At 55.1% G+C, this 24358-nt stretch overlaps 1 protein-coding gene across 3 annotated transcripts; it reads right to left on the reverse strand.

Annotated features, from left to right (window-relative positions):
* Positions 1-23761, reverse strand: PKN1 (protein kinase N1). 3 transcript variants are annotated; one of them, XM_072786985.1, is made up of 22 exons: positions 23640-23761; positions 18819-19122; positions 17024-17175; positions 15752-15887; positions 12369-12514; positions 11858-12071; positions 10885-11079; positions 9138-9247; positions 8895-9038; positions 7009-7084; positions 6770-6911; positions 6586-6679; positions 3754-3833; positions 3602-3677; positions 3428-3519; positions 2064-2240; positions 1796-1858; positions 1594-1670; positions 1244-1386; positions 851-958; positions 690-770; positions 1-285 (listed from the first exon to the last, which is right to left on the reverse strand). In XM_072786985.1, the coding sequence occupies exons 1-22, from the start codon at positions 23658-23660 to the stop codon at positions 82-84; spliced, it is 2835 nt and encodes a 944-aa protein (XP_072643086.1). In that variant the 5' UTR covers positions 23661-23761; the 3' UTR covers positions 1-81. The 3 variants fall into 3 exon arrangements, with proteins under 3 accessions (XP_072643086.1, XP_072643084.1, XP_072643085.1); XM_072786983.1 differs by lacking the exon at positions 23640-23761 and adding an exon at positions 22600-22671; XM_072786984.1 differs by lacking the exon at positions 23640-23761 and adding an exon at positions 20085-20215.
* Positions 23762-24358: the final 597 nt, after the last annotated feature.

Genomic DNA, 24358 nt, shown 5'->3' on the forward strand with positions numbered 1-24358 from the left:
TGCATGGATGGGGCAAACCCCAAAGGCCTTTTTAAAAACTACTGAGAGCTTGGTCGGGGGGGTGGGGGGCAGGGGAGAGGGCTAGCAGCCCCCGGCCACGAAGTCGAAGTCCCGGAAGGCGGCCTGCTCTGCGGCCGTGAGGGGCCGCGCGTCGCGGGGCGGGCTCAGCGTGGGGGCCTCCCCCGTGAACTCCTCGTCGAAGTTGCTGACATCCGTGCGGCCTGACAGCGTGGGCACGAAGGGAGGTGGCAAGCGTCGGGCCAGCAGACTGTCCCAGACCAGTGTCTAGGTGGGGGAGAAGGGGGAGAGAGGGAGGGGGTCAGCAGGGGGAGTGGGGGGACGCAGGAGGTGCCCGGGCCGGCCCTGCATCTGCGGGGATTAGCATAAGGAGTCACAGAGGGAGGGGTCCAGTGGGGGCTGGGGGCCCAGTAAGGATCACAGTTTATGTATGGGGAGCCCTGGGGTGGGGGGAGAGGGAGCCCCGGGTTCATACCCAGGAACCAGGCCAGCCTGGAGGAGATGTGGGTGTAGGAGGGTAAGTGGGCATGAAGGGAGGGGAGGATATGGAGGGGACAATGCTGGAGGGGAAGTGGCTGTCTGGGTAGGGGAGAAATGACTAGGCCCTGGGGGTTGGGGGGGATGACCAGGTCTCTGGTGGGGAGTTGGCCAGGCACATGGGGTGACCTCACCCTATAGAAGGGCTGCTTTTTCACATCCTCAGCATCTCTCTCGCTGGAGCCCAGCCTCCGCTCGGGATTCCTCCGCAGCAGCTGGAGGGAGGACAGTTGTCAGTCTTCCCCCTCCTGGCCCCAGAGCCCCTGCCCAGGCCCAAGGTGGGGGTGCTCCTCACCCTGCGCATGATGCCAATGGCTTCAGCTGATAGGAAGCGTGGGTAGCGAACCTCATCATTGACTATGCTGTCAAATACCTCTTCCTCGTCGTCCCCTGGAAATGGGGACTGGGGACAGAGAGAGCCAGGGTGAATTAGGCCCCTCCTCTGGCCACTCCTCTCCCAGCCCCACCTAAGCCCTCGGCTCCAGCACACTTTCCCCTGGGTGCTGGCTGATGTGAGAAGGTAAGTACCCCATTTTACAGATGCGAACATTGAGGCAAGGGCGGGGGGGCAAAGCCAGCTGCCTCCACCCCACAGCACACCAAAGCCCCGTCTGATCCCACAGCTAGCACAAGCAGTTTCCAGCGTCATCCCAGGGTCAGGCAGGGTGGGGGCAGCCTGGGGCCTTACCTCACCAACCAGCATCTCATAGAGCAGCACGCCCAGCCCCCACCAGTCCACAGCCCGCGTATAAGATGTGTCTGTCAGCACCTCGGGTGCCAGGAACTCCGGGGTCCCACAGAATGTGCTGGTCCGGTCCCCAAAGCCCATCCCTGGGGGCAGGAGGGCCATGTGAGGTTATGGAGGGAGGGGTGCTCCCAGAGGTAGGCCAGCCCAGCGTGGGGTGGCCCGCTCAGCCAGCCAGCCCCATCCCAGGGTCAGGGTGGGGGGTAACCCAGGGAGGGCTGGGGACTCCATTCCCTCCCCGCTCTGTCTAAACCCCAGAGGCCAGCCCTTCAGATCCCAACCGCCCCCCTCACCCTCCTTGCAGAGGCCAAAGTCTGCGATCTTGACATAGCCCTCGGTGTCCAGGAGCAAATTGTCCAACTTCAGGTCCCTGTGATGGGTTGGGAGGGGGATGTAAAGAGGGATGAGTGGGGGTCTGGGCCCTGCCTGAAGCCTGAGGGCCCCTCGGTGGGCAGAGCGTGCGTACAGGAGCAGAGGCACGCACAAGGCACACACCTGTAGACAATCTTGTGTTCGTGGAGAAACTGCAACCCCAGCACCACACAGGCTGAATAAAAGCTGCAGAGAGAAGCTGGTATGACGGAGCCAGGCCTCTCAGCCAGGAAGGAAGGCCATAGAAGCCTGGCTCCCACATCCTCAAAAGCCCCCCAGACATCCCCCCAAAAAACTCCAGGAGGGTGGGGGGAGGCAGGGGCCGAAGGGTGGAGGGGAAGGGGGGGCTGCCACTGCCTGTTGGGGGTTGAGGCACGGGTGGGGAGCTCACACAGCGCGAGGTTCAGAGAACACATCACTGTGGATGTGCAGCATCAGATCCCCGCCGGCCGAGTACTCCATCACGAAGCACACGTGCTCTGGTGTCTGGAAACAGCCAAACAGGTTCACCAGGAAGGGGTGTCCTGCTCTGGTCACTGCTGCCAAGATCCGCTTCTCACACATCAGGCTGGGTAGGGCAGGGGGCGGGGGTCAGAGACCACAGCAGTCCCCTACCCCATCTCCCACACTCCAGGGTCCTCGATCATCAGCTGTTTGCTGAGGACCTCACATAGCTGCGCAACCTTGGGCAAGCTGCCTAGTGTCTCTGAACCTCAGCAGCTTTGTCTGCTAAACACGCACCCGGAAGCCATCTGTCATCCTAGTAACAACCCCCTGATATCCCTTTAGGGAACAGCCAGGGGGGGCTAATGGGAACACCCCATTCCCCTGGCCAGGAATTGGTTTGGGAATGGGCAAGCCAAGGAAGTGGGGCTCAATCTCAGGATTTCTGCTGGAATTATTAAGGAAGAAGGGCTAAAACTACTGGATGAGTCTTACACGGCTGGGGCAGGAGGCTATCTCTGTCCCCTTGAGAAGACTGCAAGCAAAGCCTACAAAGAGGAAAGTCGACTGAGAGATGTCATGTGAGCACCTGGATACAGACATGCCTGAAGGTAGTCCACTCCTGGACTTTTCTGATCCAGAGCAATAAATTCCTCTTTTGCTTAAGCCTATCTGAGTTGGGTTCCTGATCAACAAAAGGAGGTCAGAAAGCTTAGGGACAATCTCAGTGCCTCTACTGGGCCTTCTTGCAGGGGCCCAGGTAGTGCAGAATGCTCTAGATGCATCCTCTCACTTAATCCACCTGACCACCCTGCAAGAAAGGCATTATTACTCCCCTTTTATAGACAGGGAGGCTGTGGATCAGGAAGGCAAAGTGACTTCCCCAGACTCTCCAAGCACTTTGTGGCAGAGGTGATGTTTGAACCCAGGGCCCTGACTCAAAGCAGAGGTGGGCCATGGTGCCATTAAGGGTACAGGCTTCAGAGCCTGAGTCCCTAGGCTTGAATCCCCAACCTGCTGCTTACTGGCTTTGTGACTTTGGGCAACTCGCTCAACCTCTCTGTGCCATCAGCAGAATGGGAACCATAATGGTATTTACTTCATCAGTCTGTCGTGGAGGATGAATGAGTTCCTGAACATAAGGTGCATAGTGGGTGCTTTCTAAGAGTTAGTATCTTAAGTACTAGCTTAATTAGTGCCAGTGACTGTTATGAATCACTGTCACAGCAGCTCCAGAGAGGGCACTGCTCTGTCTCCCATCTCCCTGAAGAAAAGACTGAGGTTCTCAGAGGGCCTGGGCTGGGTCCCCACCTCTCCACCTCATCTCGGGCCACAATGTCGCCTTTCTTCAAAGCCTTGATGGCGAACAGCTCTCCGCTGGGCCGGAATTCAGAGAGCAGCACCTGGAACCACAAAGGGCAGCGATGACCTTAATGGTCAGCCCGGGAACTCCCTGTTCCCCTAACTCCTTGCCCCCTGCCTCACCTTTCCAAAGTGACCCCGGCCCAGCACCGCCAGGAATTTGAAATCCTCGAGGGTCAGGGGCGACTTCTTCAGAGGGCTGTGGAGAGAGGACACTGGTGGGGACAAGGACAGCAGGCAGGGGTGGTGGGTGGTGAGCAGGGGAGGGGTGTCACCTGCTCAGGGCGGGGCCTGGGGTCTCCTGGGTCTCTGAAGGCGGCTCCGGGGTGGTGGTAGTTTCCTGGATCGGGGAACTCTGGCAGAGAGAGGGAAGTCAGAGGCACCCATAACCACAATAGCCACCGAGGCTCCCGTCACCTCTCTGACCTCACTTCTCCTTCCACTTGCCCTCTTGCTCACTGCCCTCCAGGCACGCTATCCCTCCCCCCACGCCCTGAACACACCAAGCACGTTTCCAGCCCAGGGCCTTTGCATAGGCTATTCCCTCTACCTGGAATCCCCCCACCCCGACATCTGCACGGCTCCTCCCTTACCTCCTTCAGGCCATTCATGCAGATGTCGCCTTCACAGGTGGTCAGCTGACCATCATATTAAGTAACTAACGGACCCCCCACTCCCTGCCATACCCACACATACTCCCTGTCCCCTTTCACTGCTTTTTTTTTCATGCTATAAATATATTTTACCATTTACCTACATATTTCCTTTATGGGTATTTGCCCTAAAAGCTACTTAATTCTTTATACCACATGGGCATGTAACTTTGAAAAGAGTCAAAATTCATATTGTAAATGGAAGAGGGTGGGGGGGACTGGGTGGCTCAGTCAGTTAAGTGTCCAACTCTTGGTTTCGGCTCAGGTTGTGATCTCAGGGATGTGAGATCGCCCTGTTTCCAGCTCCGCGCCCAGAAGGGAGTCTCCTCTCTCTCCCTCCCCCTTCCTCTGCACCCCCCCCCCAGTAAATAAATAAAATTTTAGAAAAAAATACATGGTGAATGGGAACATATTACGACTGGTTCATCATCATCTACTACAGACACAGTTCTAGAAATGCAATCAGTACAAGTAGGTGGCTGGTGGGAAAGACAGGCCTCTCGTGCCCCAGCCACCCTCCCCAGAACCAGCCACCATCAATGATTTCCTGAGTACCTTTCTAAATATATTCTATACCCACACAAGTAAAAGTGATGGGAGAGGCTCCATTTCACTTGTTTCCGCTATTGACAATATTCTAATCTTGCCTCCCCTACTGGACAACCTGTTATGGAAACCACTCTGTCCCAGCACTGGGAGACCAGCTTCATTTGTCACAGCCCACCTCGTCATTTACTTAGCACTGGCTCTCCTATGGATGGACGTTGCCGTTTCCACTTTTGCCCACACAAAGCCGCTGCAGTGAACTTTCCGGATGCGCACATGTGTGAGCGTCCAGGATTGGAACTCCTGGGTCAAGACGATGTCCATTTTTAGGGCAACCAGCTATGCCCTCCTAAGGAGATGCAACAATCTACATGCCTGTCTCCCTGTGCCCTGCCTGGCATTTGATGGTATTAAACTTTTGGATTTTGTTTTGCCAAACTCACCTGATGACCTATCTCATTATATTATTGTAAATAAAATACAGAAGCATATACTATCATTTTTTTAAAGATTTTTATTTATTTATTCATGAGAGACACAGAGAGAGGCAGAGATATAGACACAGGGAGAAACAGGCTCCCCTCAGGGAGCCCAATGTGGGACTCGATCCCCAGACTTGGGATCATGCCTTGAGCTGAAGGCAGATGCCCAGCTGCTGAGACACCCAGGCTTCCCCCCTGCTTCTTTTTTCCTATTTTTTCAAATGAGGTATAAAATGCATAAAATGTGAGCTGGGCCAAGGGGCCTGCTCTTATAAACATGTCCATCTGGGTATGCATTGCACGCAGCGGGGGTGGGTAAATGAGGTTTGGTACAGTACGTGAGCCGAGAATAGCTTTTACATTTTTAAGGGGTTGGGGGGAAAAATCAAAAGGAGAGTAATATTTTGTGATCTGAGAAAGTGATAGGACATTCCAAGTTCAGTGGAGATCCCTGGGTGGCTCAGTGGTTTGGCACCTGCCTTCACTTCAGCCCAGGGCGTGATCCTGGAATCCCGGGATTCAATCCCACATCACGCTCCCTGCATGGAGCCTGCTTCTCCCTCTGCCTCTCCCTCTCTCACTGCATCTCTCATGAATAAATAAATAAAATCTTTAAAAAATAAATAAATAAAGTTCAGTGTCCATCCATAAAGCTTTAACCAGAACACAGCCATGCCCACTGGTGTATGTATGTATCCCCTACAGCTGTTTTCTACAATGATCTCAGGGATGTGAGATCGCCCTGTATCCAGGGCGTTGAGTCACTGTGACCAAAACAGTCTGGCCCACAAAGCCGAAAATATCGGCTCCATGACCCTTTATGGAAAAGGCGTGCTGATCTCTGACCTACATTAAGAGGCACAACATAAGGACACCTAGGTGGCTCAGTGGTTGAGCGTCTGCCTTTGGCTCAGGGCATGATCCTGGTGTCCTGGGATTGAGTCCTGCACCGGGCTCCCCACAGGGAGCCTGCTTCTCCCTCTGCCTATGTCTCTGCCTCTTTGTGTGGGTCTCTCATGAATAAATAAAATATTTAAAAATAAATAAATAAATAAGAGGCACAACATGGCCATGACCCCAACAGGCTCCCTCGTATCTCCCTCCTATCAATGATACCCCCCCACCCCACCCCGAGAAAACCACCATCCTGACTTCTATCCTCGAAGTGAGTTTTACACATGCTTGTTTTACAGGCCAGTGCACAGAGCACAGCAAGTTGAAGCAGCTTGCCGTGGGTCACACTGCAGGAACATGGACCCAGGTGGCCTGGCTCCTGAGATCATGTTTTTATTCAGGATAGAGAATGCGACCACCTGCTTCTAGCAGAGATATGGGACCCAGGGAAATTCCTGGTGGTGTCTGGGTCTTGAGTGGGTAGAGAAGCCTGGAAGATCCAGGTGTGGGGGGAAAGGAGTGGAACACTCACCAGGCTTGATGGGCTGGAAGGAGGACCCAGAGGACTCTTCTGGGGTAAGCTATCCAAGGCAGTCCCAAGGTTCAGCTTCTCCACAGATATATCACTGCAGACCAAGAGAGGAGGGTGTGTGTGGGACCAAGCACCCCGGCATGCAACCAGGGACAGCCTAGACTTCAGAGAGCATCCTCCTTACCCTGTGGAGCGGACCTCGGGGCCTGGAGAAGCCCCAGGGCTGAAGGTGCTTGTGGCCGTGGCATTGGGGATGAGCCTTCGAAGCAGCCGCACCCAGGTGGCAACATCAATGTTCATCTGCCTAGCGCGCTGAAATGCTTTCCCTGGGGGAGGGGGGGAGGGGGGTACAGGGGATGGGGGTCACCCTTCATGATACTCCTGGGACCCCTGGCTTCTTCCCTACCTTGACCACTACCTCACCTTGCTGCTTGGAGAAAATTTTCTTCTGCCTTCGGAGCCGGGGTATCCTCTCAATGACAGGGTTGCGGAAGGTAACCTGGAGAGAAGGGCCAGTGGATAAGAACTCACTCCCAGCTCTAGGTGGTGGGGAAGCCCTGAGAGCGTAGATAGGCACACCCTTATGTTTTGCGGGTTCCAATTATTGTGGCTCCACATCCAAACAGAGTATGAAGATGTTGTAACTTATTAAGGGGTTAGAAAACCAATCCAGTGCCTGGTAGGGCCACCTCCTGAAGTGCCATCTTAGAAAGTCAAGAAGCAGGCAACCAAGACCTCCTCTAGGGGTGGGGTGGGGGGTCCTGACCCAACAAGAGGTACGTGCAACTCCAGCAAGGTCCTACATCATTTAGGGTCATGATTCCCCAAGTGGGGCCCTGGACCAGCAGCAGCACCTGGGGCCTTGCCAGAAATGCAGATACCCAGGCCCCTGCCTGGACACACGGAGTCAGAAATACAAGTGTGGGGTTCAGCAACCTGTGTTTCAACAAGCCCTCCAGCTGGTATGGGGAAGCCACTAGTCTAGCTGCATTCTCCCAACTCCGAAGCATCTTCTAGAAGGCGCCAAAGTCACAGAACTGTGTGACTTTATGTGTGTCTGATACGCTCACCACTAGCCACGTAAGGCTATTTAAATTCAGTAAAATTTTAAGTAACATGAAAACTTTAGTTCCCTGTCCCTGGTCACACTAGCCATGCTCTAAGTGGCTGGCGGCTGCTATGTTGGACGGTGGACATATACAACATTCCCATCTACAACAGAATGCAACTATTGTAGGCTCATCGACAACAGAACTCTAGAAAGTTCTATTGACTGGCACTCTGGGGGAGGCGGAAAAATAGAACAGAATGCTACAAGTGAACGTTGAGGGCCAGCAGGCTTGCCTCAGAATTTGCCCCCTTCCCCTACCACCCCCACCATTCCTGCTTGGTACTGGCCGGTCTTCCTAATGGAAGAGCAATGTCACTGCCCTGCCCGGCCCTTCTGCTCTTTTTCTTCAGTGGGGCTCGATTATGAGATCATGTCAGAACTCCCACATGGAGATGTGGATATGTAACAGGGCACACGTATGTGTTAGGGGCACACTTAAAGAATTTTTGAGGAAAATTTTGACTGAATGAGGGGGCCAATGGCTTTCCTACTCTGTGCCTCTGTTTCCTCCCCCGTCAGAGGTGACTAATGACGATCCCTCCTGAATCGATCCCTCCTGATTCGGGTTGGGTGGAAGTGGGTCATTGTAAGGATTAACAAGTTAATGCCAGCAAAGCAAGTAGGACAGGGCTTGGCTCACACCACAAGGGATCAGCTAGGAATGTTATTTAGAACATGGGCTCTCAACCAGGGGACAGGGCAATGTCTAGAGACCGTTTTGATTGTCACAACTTGGAGGGAGGGTGGTGCTGGCTCCCTCTGGGTGCAAACTGGGGATGCTGCTCAGCACCCTACAGGACAACCAAGAATGATCCAGCCCACTATGGCACACTTGTCTCTAGTGCCAAATGCAGGACACCTCAATTTAGACTTTAATCCTAACACCACTGTAGAAGGAATTTCTCTCTACTCGACTGTGGCTCTGACAGCAATCTCCTTGATGTGCCACCAGGTTTTTCTTTTCTTTTTTGGCTTGGTGAAATTTTGCAATTTCTTTTCTTTTCTTTTCTTTTTTCTTAATTTCTTCCCTTAAAACAAAACCAATCCCAGCTTAAGTTGTGTCACTGAAGTAACTAATTATATGTATTTCTCTATCAAGGTTCAGAGACCAATCCAACACATATATCTTCCCTTTCTAGAAAACCGCGAGTAGGCAGATGCAAGAAGTATTTTCATAGGGTCAGGGGTCGGGCTGTACCTCGGCCACCAGGCAGCCCTGGGGCTCCATGTCCAGCTGCACCTCATGCCTCTCATTGTCCAAGAAATCCTCCAACTTCAGGAATTTGAGGGCACAAAGGCCCCGTTGGTCCCGCCAGAACACGGCCAACTCCAGTTCCCGAGCCTGGAGGGAGAGGAACGGGTGCCATCATTTGGCACTGCCCAAGGAGGATTTGGATCCTCCTCCTGGATCCAGGCCCTGCCATCCCCCAACTTAGCTCACCCTTTCCAGCTCCAGGGTGAAGCTCTGGTCCCAGGCGCTGGGGCCACATGGCTTCCAGGATGTCTGCCCCACCACCGTGTTATCCAGCTTGAGCACCGTGCTAACCTCGCCTGGAATGAGGGGTGGAGGAGGATGTCGGGAAATGTTTGGAGTTGGGGGGAGGCATCTTGGCCCATATCTTAGTAAAGAAATCCTCCCTTCCACCCATCACATTCTGCTACGCTACCCTCACAAAGCTTTCACATCAAGGCGTTTAATCAACTTCCAGTTGATTTCTGTGTATGATGTGAGGTAGAGATCCAAATTCACTTTCGCTTTATATGCAACTTCTAGCAATATACTCCTAAGAACTTACCCTGGAAAAATGCATGCAGGTATAATGGGGAGATGCATATATACATATATATCCATATATGCGTATATAAGGGACCCAAACTAGAAATATCTATAAATAGAATATATAAGCTATAACATAGCCTTATTAACTGATATTCAACAATTACTATATTTTACTTTAAAAGGCCCCCACAATTGATATGGCTCAGTCTAATAGTCTAATGGGCTATTAAACAGGAGTTAAAAAATATAAAAATAAATAAACAGGAGTTAAAATAAATGAATGGACTATAGCTTCATGCAACGACATGGATAAACTTCCCAAACTATGTTAAATGGAAGAAGCCATTACTATGGAATACATTCTGTATGATTCCACGTATGTAAAGTTCAAACACCAGGCAAAATTAAACTCTGTTGTTTTGAGATGTGTACATTGATGCTAAAACTACGAAGAAAAGCAGGGAAATGATAACAATGCGTCAGGGGAGTAGCTACCTCTGGACAGGGAAAGGGACTAGAAAGGGGAGGAGGGGCAAGGGGGTTTCTAGAGAGTTCTATTTCTTGACCTGGGTGGTGGTAACGTGGGTGTTTGTTCCATTGTTATTCCTCTTTTATACATACTTTTTCCTATACATCAGATTTTTTAAAAAGTGGTAAAATTCATATAACATAAAATTTATCACTGTAATCGTTTTCAAGTTTACAGTTCACACTGTTGTACAACTACACCACCATCCATGTCCAGAACTTTTTTCATCTTCCTCAACTGAAACTGTCCCCATTAAACAAAAGTTCTCTTCTCCCCTCCAACCCAACTACTGGCAACCATCCTTCTTCCATTTCTATGAATTAGACTACTCTAGGTACCTTATAGAAGTGGAATAATACAGTCCTTGTCTTTTTGTGACCGGCTTATTTCCTTTAGGGTGATGTCCTCAGCTTCATCTGTGGGGTAGCCTGTGTCAGAACGCCCTTCCTTTTTAAGGTTGAATACTACCTACTCCACCGCACACACATACCACATTTGGTTTAGCCATTTGTCTGTCAATGGACACTTGTGTTGCTGCTACATTTTGGCCATTGTGAATAATGCTGCTATGGACATGAGTGTCCAACTATCAACTTGAGTCCCTTCTTTAAACTCTTTTGTATATACACTCAGAAGTGGGACTACTGATCACATAGTAATTCCATGTTTAGTTTTTTCACAGTGGCTGAAGGACTTTATGTTCCCAACAGCACTGCAGAGGATTCTAATTTCTCTACTATCTCCCTAACACTTTTTTTTTTTTCTTAACAGAATCCATCCTAATGACTGTAATGTATCAGTTTTTTAAAGTGTTACAAGTGTGTGACACCCTAAGATCCCCACTGCATCTCACTCCTCCAGGCCTTAGTGCCCACTCACTGGTGTTCTCAGCTTCCACTTTGAGGCTGCTCCGGCCACTGAGGCTTCCACTGCGGCTGTAAAGGCCCCGGGCTGGGCGGCTCAGGAAGGTGGTACGGCTGTCAGGGGTCCCAGGCACCCCTGCCGCGGGTGAGGAGCTCCAGGGGATGGTCTCTGGAAGGTCCTTGCAGCCTACCACACGTACCTCCAGAGTTCCTGAGGGAGGGGCAGGCTCAGGGGGACCCACATCTGGGCCAGGCCAAAAGGTGGGGACTGCAGGTGAAGTGGACATGTCCAGATGTGGCCAGCATACAATCAGGGTGGAACAGGAGATCTGATACTGGGATGGCTGTGCCCAAGTGAGAAATACGTGACAAGGGGGAGGGGGGAGACTGGGGTGGGCCACACTGGGAAGGGGCTCTGAATGCTTGGGAATTAGTGACAGAAGATAGGTTTAGGGCACAGGCTGATGATCAAGGCAATGGGGAGCTGGGTTGGACTAGGGGTTCTGGGGTAGGATTCAGGGAGCTGACCTGAGGTCCGAGATGGGGGCAAGGGTCTAGGGCAGGGCTGGTCTCTAAGGGAGAAGTAGTAGCTGAGCGGTCTAAGGAGGGAGGAGCTGGCTGACTTTAGGGTGGGAGAAGACAATGGTTCCAGACTGAGGGTTCTGAGAGTGAGGGGTGGTGGGACTGGGCTGGGGGGCTCTGGCTGTAGGAAATACCAGGGCCAGGTAGGGAAGGATAGTGATGGGGACATGGTGGGCATGGGGGCCAGAGTCCAGAATCAGCGGGCAAGCCGGGGCTAGAAGTCCAGAGTGCATGGGGGTGTCTGGCCTAGGGAAATGGGGCCCAGGGCTACAGGGTTAGGGTGAATGGAGAACAGAGGGAACAGTGAGATGGGAGTCCAGGGGTAGGGAGAATGGAGATTTAGGTTAGGGGTCTCAGGACTTGGGGAGAGGCCATCCAAAGTACAGAGCTGAGGAGGCAGGACCCACCTGTGAGTGGCGCGGGCTTGCACAGGGTGCTATAGGGCGTTGGGGGAAAGGGCCCGGCCAGGCGGGCACTGAAGGCTGCAGATGAAGCCGCAGCAAGCTCCTCCCGCAGCAGCCGCCCCTTTGGGTGGTCTGCGGGCAGCTCCCCGAGCCGCCGCTCCAGCGCCTCCCGCAGCAGCCCCAGCTTCTGGTTGGACTCGGTTAGTTTCTCCTGGGCCTGCGACGGGAGGGACAGAGTGTGGCTGGAGGGGGGGGGGCCTAGCTAAGTCTTACCTGGCCTAACCCCTCAAACCATCGGGGTCCTATTCCTTGGCTCTCGGAGCGTTAGACCCCGCCCTCGACCAAGGCCCCGCCCTCGACCAAGGCCCCGCCCCCGATCGAGGTGCCGCCCACTGAAGCCCCGCCCCCGGCCGAAGCCTCCACATCCCTCAAGGCCCTCCAGGTCAATTCCCGCCCCTTTGCTGGACCCGCCCCCTTGCTGGGGCCCGCCCCTCGCCGAGGCCCCGCCCCTCACCTCGCTGACGGCCTTGCGGTCGGGAGCCTTGGCTGCGCTGAGCAGGCGAAGCACGTTCTTGGCACCCTCGGCAACGGCGTGCTCCACTCGGAAGTGGTGCCTCAGCTCCTCGATGCGCAGCTCCACGGCCCCCAGGTCTGGACTCCCTGTGGGCGTGGGGTGCCAGGTGGTAAGGCCAGCCTAGGACCCGGGTTCAGCCACCCCAGCCCCGGACGCACACTCATGCATGGAGACAGGCACTGGCCACCAAGACGTATCACGTTTTTCCCAAGCAAGCGGTCACAGTCGGTCAGTCACACTTCCACCCAGATGCAATCACTCTTTTGTCCAAACACTGTCACCCGCAGGGACTATCCCAGGAACAGAGTTAGGCTGTCATACAGGGACAGTCATCTACACAGGTACACTATCCACACAGGCTTAAAGGACATGTTGGCAGGGTCCCATTTCATCCCCAGGTCCTGTCCTGTCCCCAGGACATTATGGCCATTTGGACAGCCAGAAGGAGACAGACACACAGGCATAGGGACACATGGAGACAGTTTGGCCATATCCATCAAAATCACAATTGTAATTGCCCTTCGATTCAGCAATCTCAGCTCAGGAACCTTATCCCAGAGAAACACCTCTGCCCTTAACATACGTACTTGGTTATTCACTGCAGCCTTCTTTCTAAGAGCAAAAGATTGGAAACAACCCCGTTTGCAGGAGTCATCTGGGTAAACGAATGTGACCGTCCACATAGTGAAATATAATGCCGTTGGGAGAACAAGAGCACTGTCACACAGACATCACCACACTGTCATGCACAGGGTAACCGTGGCATTCTCACTTTGTCACCAGAGTAGGTACACTGTCACCCACAGGCAGAGGAACACACGTTCTCACAAAGATACAGTCACACTGCCACACAGGGACATTGTTACTGGACAGAGAGACATGACCACAAGACACAAACATCCTATGGGACACATTTATACTGTGGCAAAACTCTGGGGCTCTACCTCCAGCCCAAGAAACATCATCACACTGGCACATGGATAAGGCACAGGGATAGGGCAAAGAAATGCCATCACACAGTCACACAGACAGGGTGGCATCATCAGTCACAGGCCCAAAGATCCCCTATTACAGGGACATAGACCAAGTGTCACACCCAATAGGAAGTCACAGGGACACAGCCATGGCCCAATACAGGATGACTACAGTTACTCGATGGCACAGAGATAGGCATAAGGACACACTGTCACTGGAGGCAAAAGGCCATGACCACACTACCCATGGCTGGAGGGTCCGAGGACAGTCTCACCATCCTGTATAATGACCCAGACTCGGACCCTAGTGCTCTGTCAGAGAGAGTCACGCTACCACTCACAGGTGTGTGACACTCACCTAGACATCAACAACATGGACACAGTGTCACAGGAACCTTGATATTTGCAGGCACATCACCTTACAAACACAGTCACACTCTCACCCCCAGGCCTATTGTCAACATGTGTCCAGAGAGTCACCAAGACCCTTACACTTACAGGGACAAAATCACACCACTAGTCAAGATTACAACATCACCCAGAGGCACAGGGACATGATCATACCATCGTACATGGCCACCAAGAAGCCCATGTAGGTATTCCCAGTACAGATGAACAATCACACTGACGCCTCCCATACCCCAAAGACAAACCCACCATCATCTGAGTTATATACCCCACTGCTACGGGGTGAATGTTTTTATTCCCCCAAAAGTCATATATTGAAACTCAACCCCTAATGTGATGGTACCAGGTGTTAGGAGGTGGGGCCTTTGGGAAGTGACCAAGTCCTGAGGATGGGGCCCTCCTGAATGGTACCAGGGCCCTAATAAGAGATGCCCTTGGAAAGCTACCCCCACCCCCACCACAGGAAGACACACACAGCAAAAAGGCGGTGGTCTTTGAACCCAGAAGAGGGCTCTCGCCAGACACTGGATCAACACCTTCATCCTGGAACTCCAGCCTCCAGAACTGTGAGCAATAAATTTCTGTTGTTTAAAAGGCACCCAGGGGAATCCCTGGGTGGCTCAGTGGTTTAGCGCCTGCCTTCGGCCCAGGGCGTGATCCTGGAGTCCCAGGATGGAGTCCCGTATCGGGCTCCCTGCATGGAGCCTGCTTCTCCCTCTGCCTGTGTCTCTGCCTCTCTCTGCCTCTGTATCTTTCATGAATAAATAAATAAAATCTTAAAAAAAAAAAAAAAAGGCACCCAGTCTATGGCATTCTGTTACAGCAGCCTGAACACATTAATACCCCTAACAGCTCGCACAGCGCTTTCTCATGGTAACACACTTACTGGGACATACACACTGCCCCTGGTCCTCACAATGTCACATTAATACTGATACACATTAGTAACATAGCCACCATGACCCTTGCACACAACATATATCAAGGTCTTGTCATGAAATTCAGGTGGACAATTAGCTTAAGACGCTCCCAGGTATTCATTCACACACGGACACATACATGGAAACAGATACACACTGTGGACACCCACAGTTCCTACACGACTGGGGCCAACATGACAAGGTGGCAGGGGTCTGCAATTTCTTTTCATAAAGAGCTGGAGAGTTGGGGCACCTGGCTGGCTCAGTGGTTGAGCATCTGCCTTTGGCTCAGGGCGTGATCCCGGGGTCCTAGGATCGAGTCCTGCATTGGGCTTCCTGCTCAGCTGGGAGCCTGCTTCTCCCTCTTCCTCTACCCATCCCCCTCTTTGTACTCTCTCTCTCAAATGAATAAATAAAATATTAAAAAAAAAAAAAGAGCTAGAAGGTAAATATTTTCAGCTCTGTGGAACACACAGGCTCTGTCTCCCCTGTTCAGCTCTACTGTCACAGTGAAAAGCAGCCTTAGGAGACAGTAAATGGGGGATCCCTGGGTGGCGCAGCGGTTTGGCGCCTGCCTTTGGCCCAGGGCGCGATCCTGGAGACCCGGGATCGAATCCCACATCGGGCTCCCGGTGCATGGAGCCTGCTTCTCCCTCTGCCTATGTCTCTGCCTCTCTCTCTCTCTCATGTGACTATCATAAATAAATAAAAATTAAAAAAAAAAAAAAAAAAAGGAGACAGTAAATGAATGGGCATGGCTGCGTGTCAGTAAAACTTTATTCACACAAATAAAAAGGCAGCAGCAGTTTTGGTCTTGGGGCACCGCCAGGACCTGACCTAGCACAAACCGTCCATGGGACAAAATGGGAAATAGGCCAGGAAATGGTTAGGAACGGGTCTGGGTCATCCTGTGAGTCACAACAGCCACCTCTCTGCCTCAGAAAAGGTCCCCATCTGGGCTGAGGAGCTGAGCTCCACAGGCCAGAATGCAGGCTCGTCTGTCTCAGGGTGAGGGGCTCACCTTGGGCCTCGTCGGGGGCGGCCTGGCTCTCCAGCTGGCCGGCCTGCAGAGCACGGCGGAGCTGCATGCGGATGATGTCGATCTTGGTCTTACTGTCCTGAAGCATCTGCTGAGCTGTCAGCAGCAGCTTCCGGTCCTGGAGGCAGAGGTGGGCTGTAAGGGGCAGGCTAGGCAACTGGGCACTGGCTGCTGGCCCTCTGTCCACACAGGCCATGGCGACCGTGACACAGCAGGAATATCCGTGCATTCTTTTGTGCAGATGTAGCTCATGGCACTTGAATCCCTGCCACCTGCCACCTGGGTAACTCCAGGCAAGCCACTCCACTTCTCTGGGCCCGTTCCCTCATCTGCAGGGACGGGAGCACTAAGGCATCAGCTGCCACCAGGCTGAGGATTGAAGGAGCTAATCTGGGTGCGGGCTCTGATCCGTGCCTGGCAGCCAAAGGCACTGAATTTGTCAGCTGTCAGAATGGCATACACGTGGGTGAGGGTTCCTTGAGGCGGCTGTAGCCCTGACTGCAGCCGCATAGTCAAGTTCAAGGGTGAGTGGGGGGTGCTGTGTGAGACAGTCTGCAGTAAGTGGAGTCCAGGGACACCAGGCCTGGGGCACAGGGGTATCTGTTTGACAACTCCAGGCTCAGGGTGTGAATTTAATGGTCTGCGTGTCTGTATGTCAGGTGTTCTGCTGGCCTGTGCCATGTGTCCTGGGTGTCACATGATGGCATGTGTCTCTGTGTCTAGAGGTGGTCATAGTGGTGACCCTCCATGGATCTCTAAGTGCTGTTACTGCTGTCTCTCTGGATGTTATGACAGCATACATGTGTGCCTGTGTTGATAGGAGTCTCTGTGCCTCTAGATGTTATGACTATGGGTGTGTCTCTAGATGTTAGGATGATAGCATGTGTGTGTGTAAGTGTTGACCTTGCTATGTGTATATGTGTCAGCACGATGCCACCAGGAGAGGCCGAATGCTGCCCCAGCTGTGGACATCCCTCAAGTGTCTGGGATAATTGAGTATGGGGGGGGGGGACGGACTCTGCTTTGTGTCTAACATCACACACAGCCATCCTGTTTCTCACATGCCCCCACAGGCTGCCCACATCCTGGCCTGGCCTCTAAGTCACCCATCGGTCCCTCCGTCCCCAACCCAGAGGGTCCCAGCTTCCCATGGGGCAGAGAGATATAGGTGGCACCCTGGTTCCCACCCCCAGCCTGTGATCTGCCTGCCGGTGTGCATGCACACAGGGGGATGCGCACACAGGCTGCACCTACCTTGGTGCTGCCATTGCTGTATGTCTGGATCATGTTTTCTGCCCCCTGCTTCACCTTCAGCTCGATGGCCAGCTGCTTCTCCAGGCCAGCCACGCGGCTTAGGTTGGTGGCCGAGCAGGCCTGGCCACTTGCACCAGGGGACAGGGGGGCATCTATGGAGAAGGGGGCAGGTAAGACAGAGTCACCATGGCCCTCGCTTTCCTACCTAAGAGGCTCTGCCCAGCTGAGAGGATTCACCCCCTGCCCAGCCTGGGTTCTGCCCCCCAAGGCCGGGTAAAGGAGGAAATGAGGGCCAGGGCCCAGAAGGTCCCCCCACTCCAGCCCTCCCCTCATCCCTGGGACAAGAGCAGCATCAGTGAGTGTAGGCTTAGCGTCCAGGTGTATAGAAGTCCTCGGTGTTGGTGTGACTGTGTACTGAAGCCCCCAACGACTTCTATGGCTGTGTGGGAGTCTGTGGGTTTGGGTGTGGTTATGTCCGTGCCCACAGGGTGTTGGCATGACTATGTAACTCCTTAGGTGCTCGTGTAACTATGTGAAATGCCAGGTGCTATTCAGAATGACTGTGTGAGGCCTGGGTGCTGGGGTGACCCCTAGGCACATATTTCCAACTTTTGGCACAAGAGTGCATTCAGATCCCCACGGGCTGGTTAACAACCGTGTCTATACCGGCTCTGTCAGGGTGTTGGTACAGTCAGGCACACGTGTCCCTGGATGCTGGCATGTTTCTGTGTGAGTGCTAGAGAGTAGTGTGACTGAGGGGAGGGGGGACATTATATGCGGATGTGATCCTATGAGATGGTGGGTGTTGAATGAATTGTCTCTGAGAATTGACATGACAGGCCAGTCTCCAGCTGCTAACCTGTCTAGGTGGCGTATGGGTGTTTGAGAGTCTGTAAGCCTTGTCTGTGTGGAAGTCTCTAGCTGTTGATGGCATAATGTGCATCTGTAAAGGTCGGACAGCTGTGTGGGTGTGAATGTCTGGGGGTTGGTGTGATCATGTGTGAAAGGCTCTAGATGTTGTCCCTGTGTTGCTGTGACCATGTGTGCGTCTGTCTGGGTGCTGGGTGGTAGTATGGAAGTCTCTGGGGATTCGCATGCCAGCATCTCCATCCTTGGGTGTCATCAAGGTGCTGGTATATACTGTGTGTCAGGGTCTCTGGCTACTGGCATGATGTGGAAGGATCCTTGGTCACAAGATGAAAAGTTCGGTGATGTCTTGCATGACACCGTGAATTTACTGAACCCTTTTGAACCGTACACATATGATTGAAATGATCAATTTCATGTTATGTGTTTTTTGACCCCAAGTAAGAATTTTTTAAATAAATAAGAATTAAGGAAATTTTTAAAAGCATTCTCAGGGGACGCCTGGGTGGCTCTGTAATTGAGTGTTTGCCTTTGGCTCAGGGCGTGATCCCAGGGTCCTGGAATCGAGTCCCGAATCAGGCTCCCTGCAGGGAGCCTGCTTCTCCCTCTGCCTATGTCTCTGCCTCTCTCTGTGTGTCTCTCATGAATAAATAAAAAAAAAAAAAAAAAAAAGCATCCTTGCGGGTTGTCCGGATGTTGTTACAACTGTGTGAGTCTTCAGATACTCATGTGACACCATGTAGGGCTGTTGGTGTTTGGCTGCTGGTGGTGTGATGGTGTTAAGCTTTCCCTGGGTGTTGGTTGGTTTTTGGTGTTTTTTTCTGATTGTGTGTGGAGGCCAGTGGGGACAGCTGGGCTAGGCTCAACCCTGGCGGTTGAACCCCCGAAGTCCCGCAGCCTCTCAACCCTGGAGAAGCCCCCCACTCACCTCGGGCAGCAGCCGCAGGGTCAGGCAGCACCACATGGGCGTGCAGCTCCTGCAGCTGCTGGTGCAGCAGGTCCAGGCGGCGGGAGGAGCCGCGCAGCAGCAGCTCCACGGGGCCGAGGCTGCGGCCCAGGTCGGTGGTGGCCCGCCGCAGGTTCTCGGCGCCCTCCTTCAGCTTCAGTTCCTTGCGGATCTCGCGCCGCAGCCGCTCCCGCTCCAGCTCCAGCTGCTGCTGCACCCCCGGAGCCGCCAGGTCCGCACCTGCCAGGCCCAGCTGCTCCAGCAGGGACCAGCTGCGCGGCTCGCTCTGCGGGAGACGGAGCGCGGTCAGTGGGGCCCGGACACCGCAGCGCCCAATGCGCTCAGCCAGCTTGGCCTGGCCTCCTCGCGGCCGGGGGCTTCCAAAACATGCTCCGACCCTCCAAGCCGGGAGGTGAGACGTGGTGCTGTCTCTGCTTCCTGACTGCCCTAAACTGTGGGGTCCCAAGGGCATGGGCTTCCTCCTCCTCTGGCCCCTGAGGCGAGGGGACCCCATAAGTACTGTCCCGTCTCCCTTCATCTATTTCTTATGCAGTAGGATTCTGGAGGACAGGCACCACTATCTCACCAGTGTGCCCCCCCAAATGAAGAGGTCCCTAAATTCAGGCCCTATCTCCCATTGCCCCCCCAACAAGGTCCTGAGGGCAGACCCCTTGTCACTTCTGCTGTCCCCCTAGGGTAGGAGGTCCCAATGGTAGGCCCCAACTCCCCTCTACTGTCCCTAAAACTAGGCCCCAAGGGCAGGCTCCATTGTCCCTCTGCTGCTCCTCAAACAAGGAAGTATCAGGACAGGCCTCTGCTGCCAACCCCTCCCCAAAACAATGGGGTCAAGATCCTTTGAGCAGGCCCCCTTCCTCTCTGCTATGCCCTCACGCTGGGAGGTGCCAAGGGCAGGTCTCGTCTTCCCTCTGCTATAACCCCAAACTACGTTCTGAGGACGGGCCCCACCTCTCTCCTGTTGTACCCTCAAACTAGGAGGTCCTGGCAAGCTCTGTCTCCCCTGCTCTCATCCTCTACAACCGGGCCCTAAATAGCAGAGCCCTGTCTCCTTCCTTCTCTATTTCCCCGACCTGGGAGCCTCAAAAAAAACCCCACGTATTTTCATCTTCAAAACAGAAAACTCCTAAACCCATCTCTCCTTGGTCCAAAATCGAGAGGTACCGAGGGCAGGACCTCCGGTCTGTGTCACCGGGGTCCTCTCTGGCCCCCCACCCCGACCCCAGCCCCGACCTCCAGCTCCTGGTCCAAAGGGGGATTGGCCTCCGCCATCCTGGGTCCGGGCTGAGGGCCCCGCCCTCTTCCTGAACCTCAGCCCTCCCAGGGCCTCTTGACCGCCACTTCCTCTTTCCTGCTAGCTCCCAGCATCCCCTGCGTGGGGCCAGCTCTGGGGCTTTGGGGCACCTAGAGGACCTTCCCTCCCTGTGCCCTCTCCGGGACTAAGCCTGACTTCTCAGGAGGCAACCAGGGACAGCCCTCCCTCGACATCCTAGGAGGTTGCTAAGGTGTGCACACACCTCACATGCTCGCTAGTGTAGACATGGAGACCAGCCTCCTTTGAGTATATGCAGGCTCCAGGGGCTACCCTAGGTGTATACACCCTCTCGTGTACCTATAGGTGTGTGCACAAAACACAGGCAGGCACGTGTGTGCCCACCCTGTGCCTACCCCATGCACACAGATACACACAAGCCCGCCAGAGAGGCTTCTATGGCCAGCCCCCTTCCTGCTGACGCAGGCAGTCCCTACTTCCGGCTTCCTCTCAGTCTGGTCACCCACTGCTGTAACCACAGGTAGGGCCCAGCCAGGCCAGGGCCACCTCTCTGAGCCCTACATCATGAGGAGACAGTGCTGGAGGGCTGGGTTAAGAGTACCCACAAACCAGTGGCCCACTAAAAGCCAAGTATGACTATTAATAATAAGAAGAGTAGTTTTTAGGAGTTCTGCTGAGGTCACCTAATGCGAGTTCATGAGGTGGGTACTGTCATCACCCCATTTTCAAGACAAGGATACCAAGGCCTGGAGTGGTGATGTCATAACTTGCTCTGAGGCCCCACAGCCAGCAGGAGGAAGGGCTGGGATTTACTTTATTTTTTTTTAAAGATTTTATTTATTTATTCATGAGCAACACAGAGAGAGAGACCGAGAGAGAGGCAGAGACACAGGCAGAGGGAGAAGCAGGCTCCATGCAGGGAGCCCGACGTGGGACTCAATTCCGGGTCTCCAGGATCACGCCCCGGGCTGCAGGCAGCGCCAAACCGCTGCGCCACTGGAGCTGCCCAAGGGCTGGGATTTAAAACAGGAGTGCCCAGAATCTGCTCACCCTGTCCAAGTGTCAGGCCTGGCACTGAATGACAGTCCCCACTGGGGGACCCATTGCACAGATGAGGAAAGTCCTTGTTGGCTCCCAGCCAAACCAGAGGGCAGCTGTCCCCAGCAAGGGTTCAGCTGAGAGTGTCACTCTCACCATCCTACCAACCCATCACATGAATCCTGAGCCACTGCCACTATTCTTCCCTACTCTCCAGGCGAAGAAACAGGCTGAGAGAGGTGACAGTAGCAGTTCGGGGTGGGGGAGGTTATCCCCACACACACCTCCAGGGCCACTGAACAACATCCAGAAACGTTTTTGGTTGTCACAACTAGGGGTGGGGAGGATGTACTCCTGGCATCTTTTGGGTTGAGACTTGGGAACCTGATCAACATCCTAAGGTGCACCGGACAGCCCCCGCCTCAAAGAATGATTTGGCCCCAAACATCAATAGCACTGATGTCAAGAAACCCTGCAATAAAGGACACAGATTCACACCCTGGGCTGCTGACCATGACCACCAGTAAGGATTTCTCAGCAGCTCCACCTGCAGAGCACAGGCCCATCTACATCTCTCCCTTTGGACTATGAACACCCTTGTAGACCCATTTTTTTGGTGGCAGGACCATGGCTCAGAGAGGCAAAGGCACTGGGTCCAGGACACACAGTGAGAAAGTGACAGAGCTGGAATTTAAACCCAAGTTCACCTAATACTACCAGCTGGTGACCAGTGCCCGCCTACCACCCAGCCCCATCCCATCCCTAGCAGGCAGAGCAGGGTACAGCCAGGGTCCAGGCCAGCTCAAATAGGGACAGTCCAGGCAGACAGGAAGAGAAGCTGAGGCCTGAGAACACGCAGAGCAGGGAGGGAAGGAGACAGGCCCAGCCTCCTGGGTTCTCTTCCCTTGGGTGACTCACTCCTACCCAGAGGGCAGAGGTGATCCCTGGGCCAGCAAGGCAAACCCACGAATCAGGAGCCTGGCCCAGCCTTGGAGAATCCCTGCTCCCCCACCTCCCACCTCCCACACGAGACCCAGGTCCAGAGGGTCCACCTCCCAGAACCCCCCCTTCCCAGAGCAGCCAGGGCCCTAGACCCTCATGTCCGGAGATTTCAATGCTTTGGGCGTTTCCGGAATCTGGACAGGACATCCGTTTGCCGGACACAAAACAGACAGGCATACGTCGGGACAGACAGAGGGACAGGGTGGCAGGCCCAAGCAGGCACAAGGGATGACCAGGAGGGGGGAACAGAGTGGGGAAGACATGGGAGGGGGGACAACAGCACAGGTCCAGCCTCATTCCAGGAATCACGGCCTCCACCCGGGTCATGTTTCGCACATGCCAAGTGCATGCATGCGCCAGGGGATTCCTACAGAGCCCTCCCAGGGCTGGGGGTAGAGTCAGAAACCCCGGCCCACCCCAGCCCCAAGGTCTGACCTTATGTGATCGGCAACACCAGATACGCCCAGCTCCACGGCAAGGCTGACAGGCCATCAGCAGGACTGGGGTGGGGGACAGGGAGTCATGGGGGAGACACAGAGGGGATGGGGGCAGGTGCAGAAGGAGACGAAAACCCAGTTACACAGCAACCACAGGACAACAGAGGGATTTTGAGGCACTATTGAGGGCACCAGAGGCACAGGATGTGCCTCAGATTCTGAACCGAAGGTCAGAAGTCATTCTGGCCTGGCTTGTCACAGATGTGGAAGGTGAGTCCAAGGCTGTGATATTCACAAGGTGGTACACGGAGAACCTGGCTGGTGGCAGGTTGGTGCCAGGCTGTGTGTGTCTGCGTGACCCAGCCCTGCCACCCATGCCCAGGTAGTGTTCCAGGTCCAAGAGAATCCCCAGCCTGGGATAAGGTTCCACCTGGTAGCCCTGAGCGCGGCCACTGTGGGTCCCCCATTCCTCAACCTAATGAGGTGACTCTAGGACACTTCCGCCAACAGGTGCCAATCTGGGTGGCGTCCGGATCATCATAAAGCTCAGTCTGGAGGCGGGGGGCCGCCAGAGCTTTGTTGTGCGGGGGAGGGGCACGGACCGAACGGCCTCCTCCCCTCCGGGCCACTGCGCCAGGCACCTGCCCCAGGTGGAGCGGCACCTGCCGGGAACCGAACGCTGGGTTTGGGGAGAGGGAGTGCCGAGTCGAGCGGCGGGGGCGGCGGGCACCGGGACGCACAGCCAGCCACAGACACTGGAGTGGAGCCTCCGCCGCGCCCCCTCTAATCCTCGGGCAGGGGCGGAGCTTGGGGGTGCAGCGGGGCCTTCCGGACCTCCCCGCTCCCCCTCGATGCATACCTCCACCTGCCGAAAAGGGGACCGCGCCCGCTCCACCGTGTTGGCCCGGGGAGGGGGCGCCGGGCACGCGGGAGGCCCCCGCCCGGGCCGACCCGGGCCGCGGGGGACCCGGCAACGCGCGGGCGGGGGTCCCCGGCGCTGGCCGGCCGCCGGGCGGCTGCGGACGCAGGTGCGCCTACCTGCACGGCGTCGCTGGCCATGTCCTCGCGCCGCCCGCCAGGGGTCCCCGCGCGGAGGGAGGGGCGGCGGGAGGAGCGCGCGTGCGCCCCGCGCGGGGCGGGGAAGGGGCGGGCGCGGCGCAGCCCCCGCCGGCGCGCGGCCCGCTCCGGCCTGCTCCGTCCGCTCCGGCCCCGCCTGGCCAGGCCGCCGCGTCCGCGCGCCGCGCCCTCCGGCCCCAGCGGCCGCCGGGCCGGGTCACGTGACCGCCGAGGTCGGCGCCCGGGGAGGGGGCGGGGCGGCGGGGGCGCGGCTCCCGGCGGCCCCCGGGGCTGCGGGTCCCGCCTGCGGGGCTCTGCGGGTCGGCGGCCGCGACCCCCTTGCCGGCTGCTCCCGCGCGTGCCTGGGGCCGCACCTCGCTCGGCCCCGGGGTGCCCCAGCTGAGCGCGCGGGAACCCGAAGGAAAGACTCAGCCACGTTAAAGCGGGGCGTGGCAGAGGCCTCCGGGCCTCCCGGGACCCCTCTGAAAACAAAAGCGATTCGCCTCCCCCGCCCCGCCCCCTCCTTTGCAAACTCGAGTCTCCTGGGAAGGATCCCCCGTTGCCTGCAGACGGGCTCTGGGCAGATCTGGGTTCAAATCCCAGCATCCCGTGCCTTGAGGGAGCCCCCACATCGTGAGCGCCTCAGCTGTGAGACCGGATTTACCAACCCACCCCTCTGGTGTCGATAAAATTAAGTGAGA

Source organism: Canis lupus, chromosome 19 (assembly GCF_048164855.1).
Source record: "Canis lupus baileyi chromosome 19, mCanLup2.hap1, whole genome shotgun sequence".
Lineage (NCBI taxonomy): Eukaryota > Metazoa > Chordata > Mammalia > Carnivora > Canidae > Canis > Canis lupus.

What these genes read in the sequence shown, in the direction of transcription:
- PKN1 (XM_072786983.1), bottom strand. Translation starts at nt 22,656, where the DNA reads ATGGCCTGTCAGCCTTGCCGTGGAGCTGGGCGTATCTGGTGTTGCCGA. An exon ending in AGGGCTGCCTGGTGGCCGAG is followed by an intron (nt 7,085 to 8,894) that starts GTACAGCCCGAC and finishes CCTTCTCTCCAG; the next exon opens with GTTACCTTCCGCAACCCTGT. An exon ending in TTCTCTGAACCTCGCGCTGT is followed by an intron (nt 1,859 to 2,063) that starts GTGAGCTCCCCA and finishes TTCTCTCTGCAG; the next exon opens with CTTTTATTCAGCCTGTGTGG.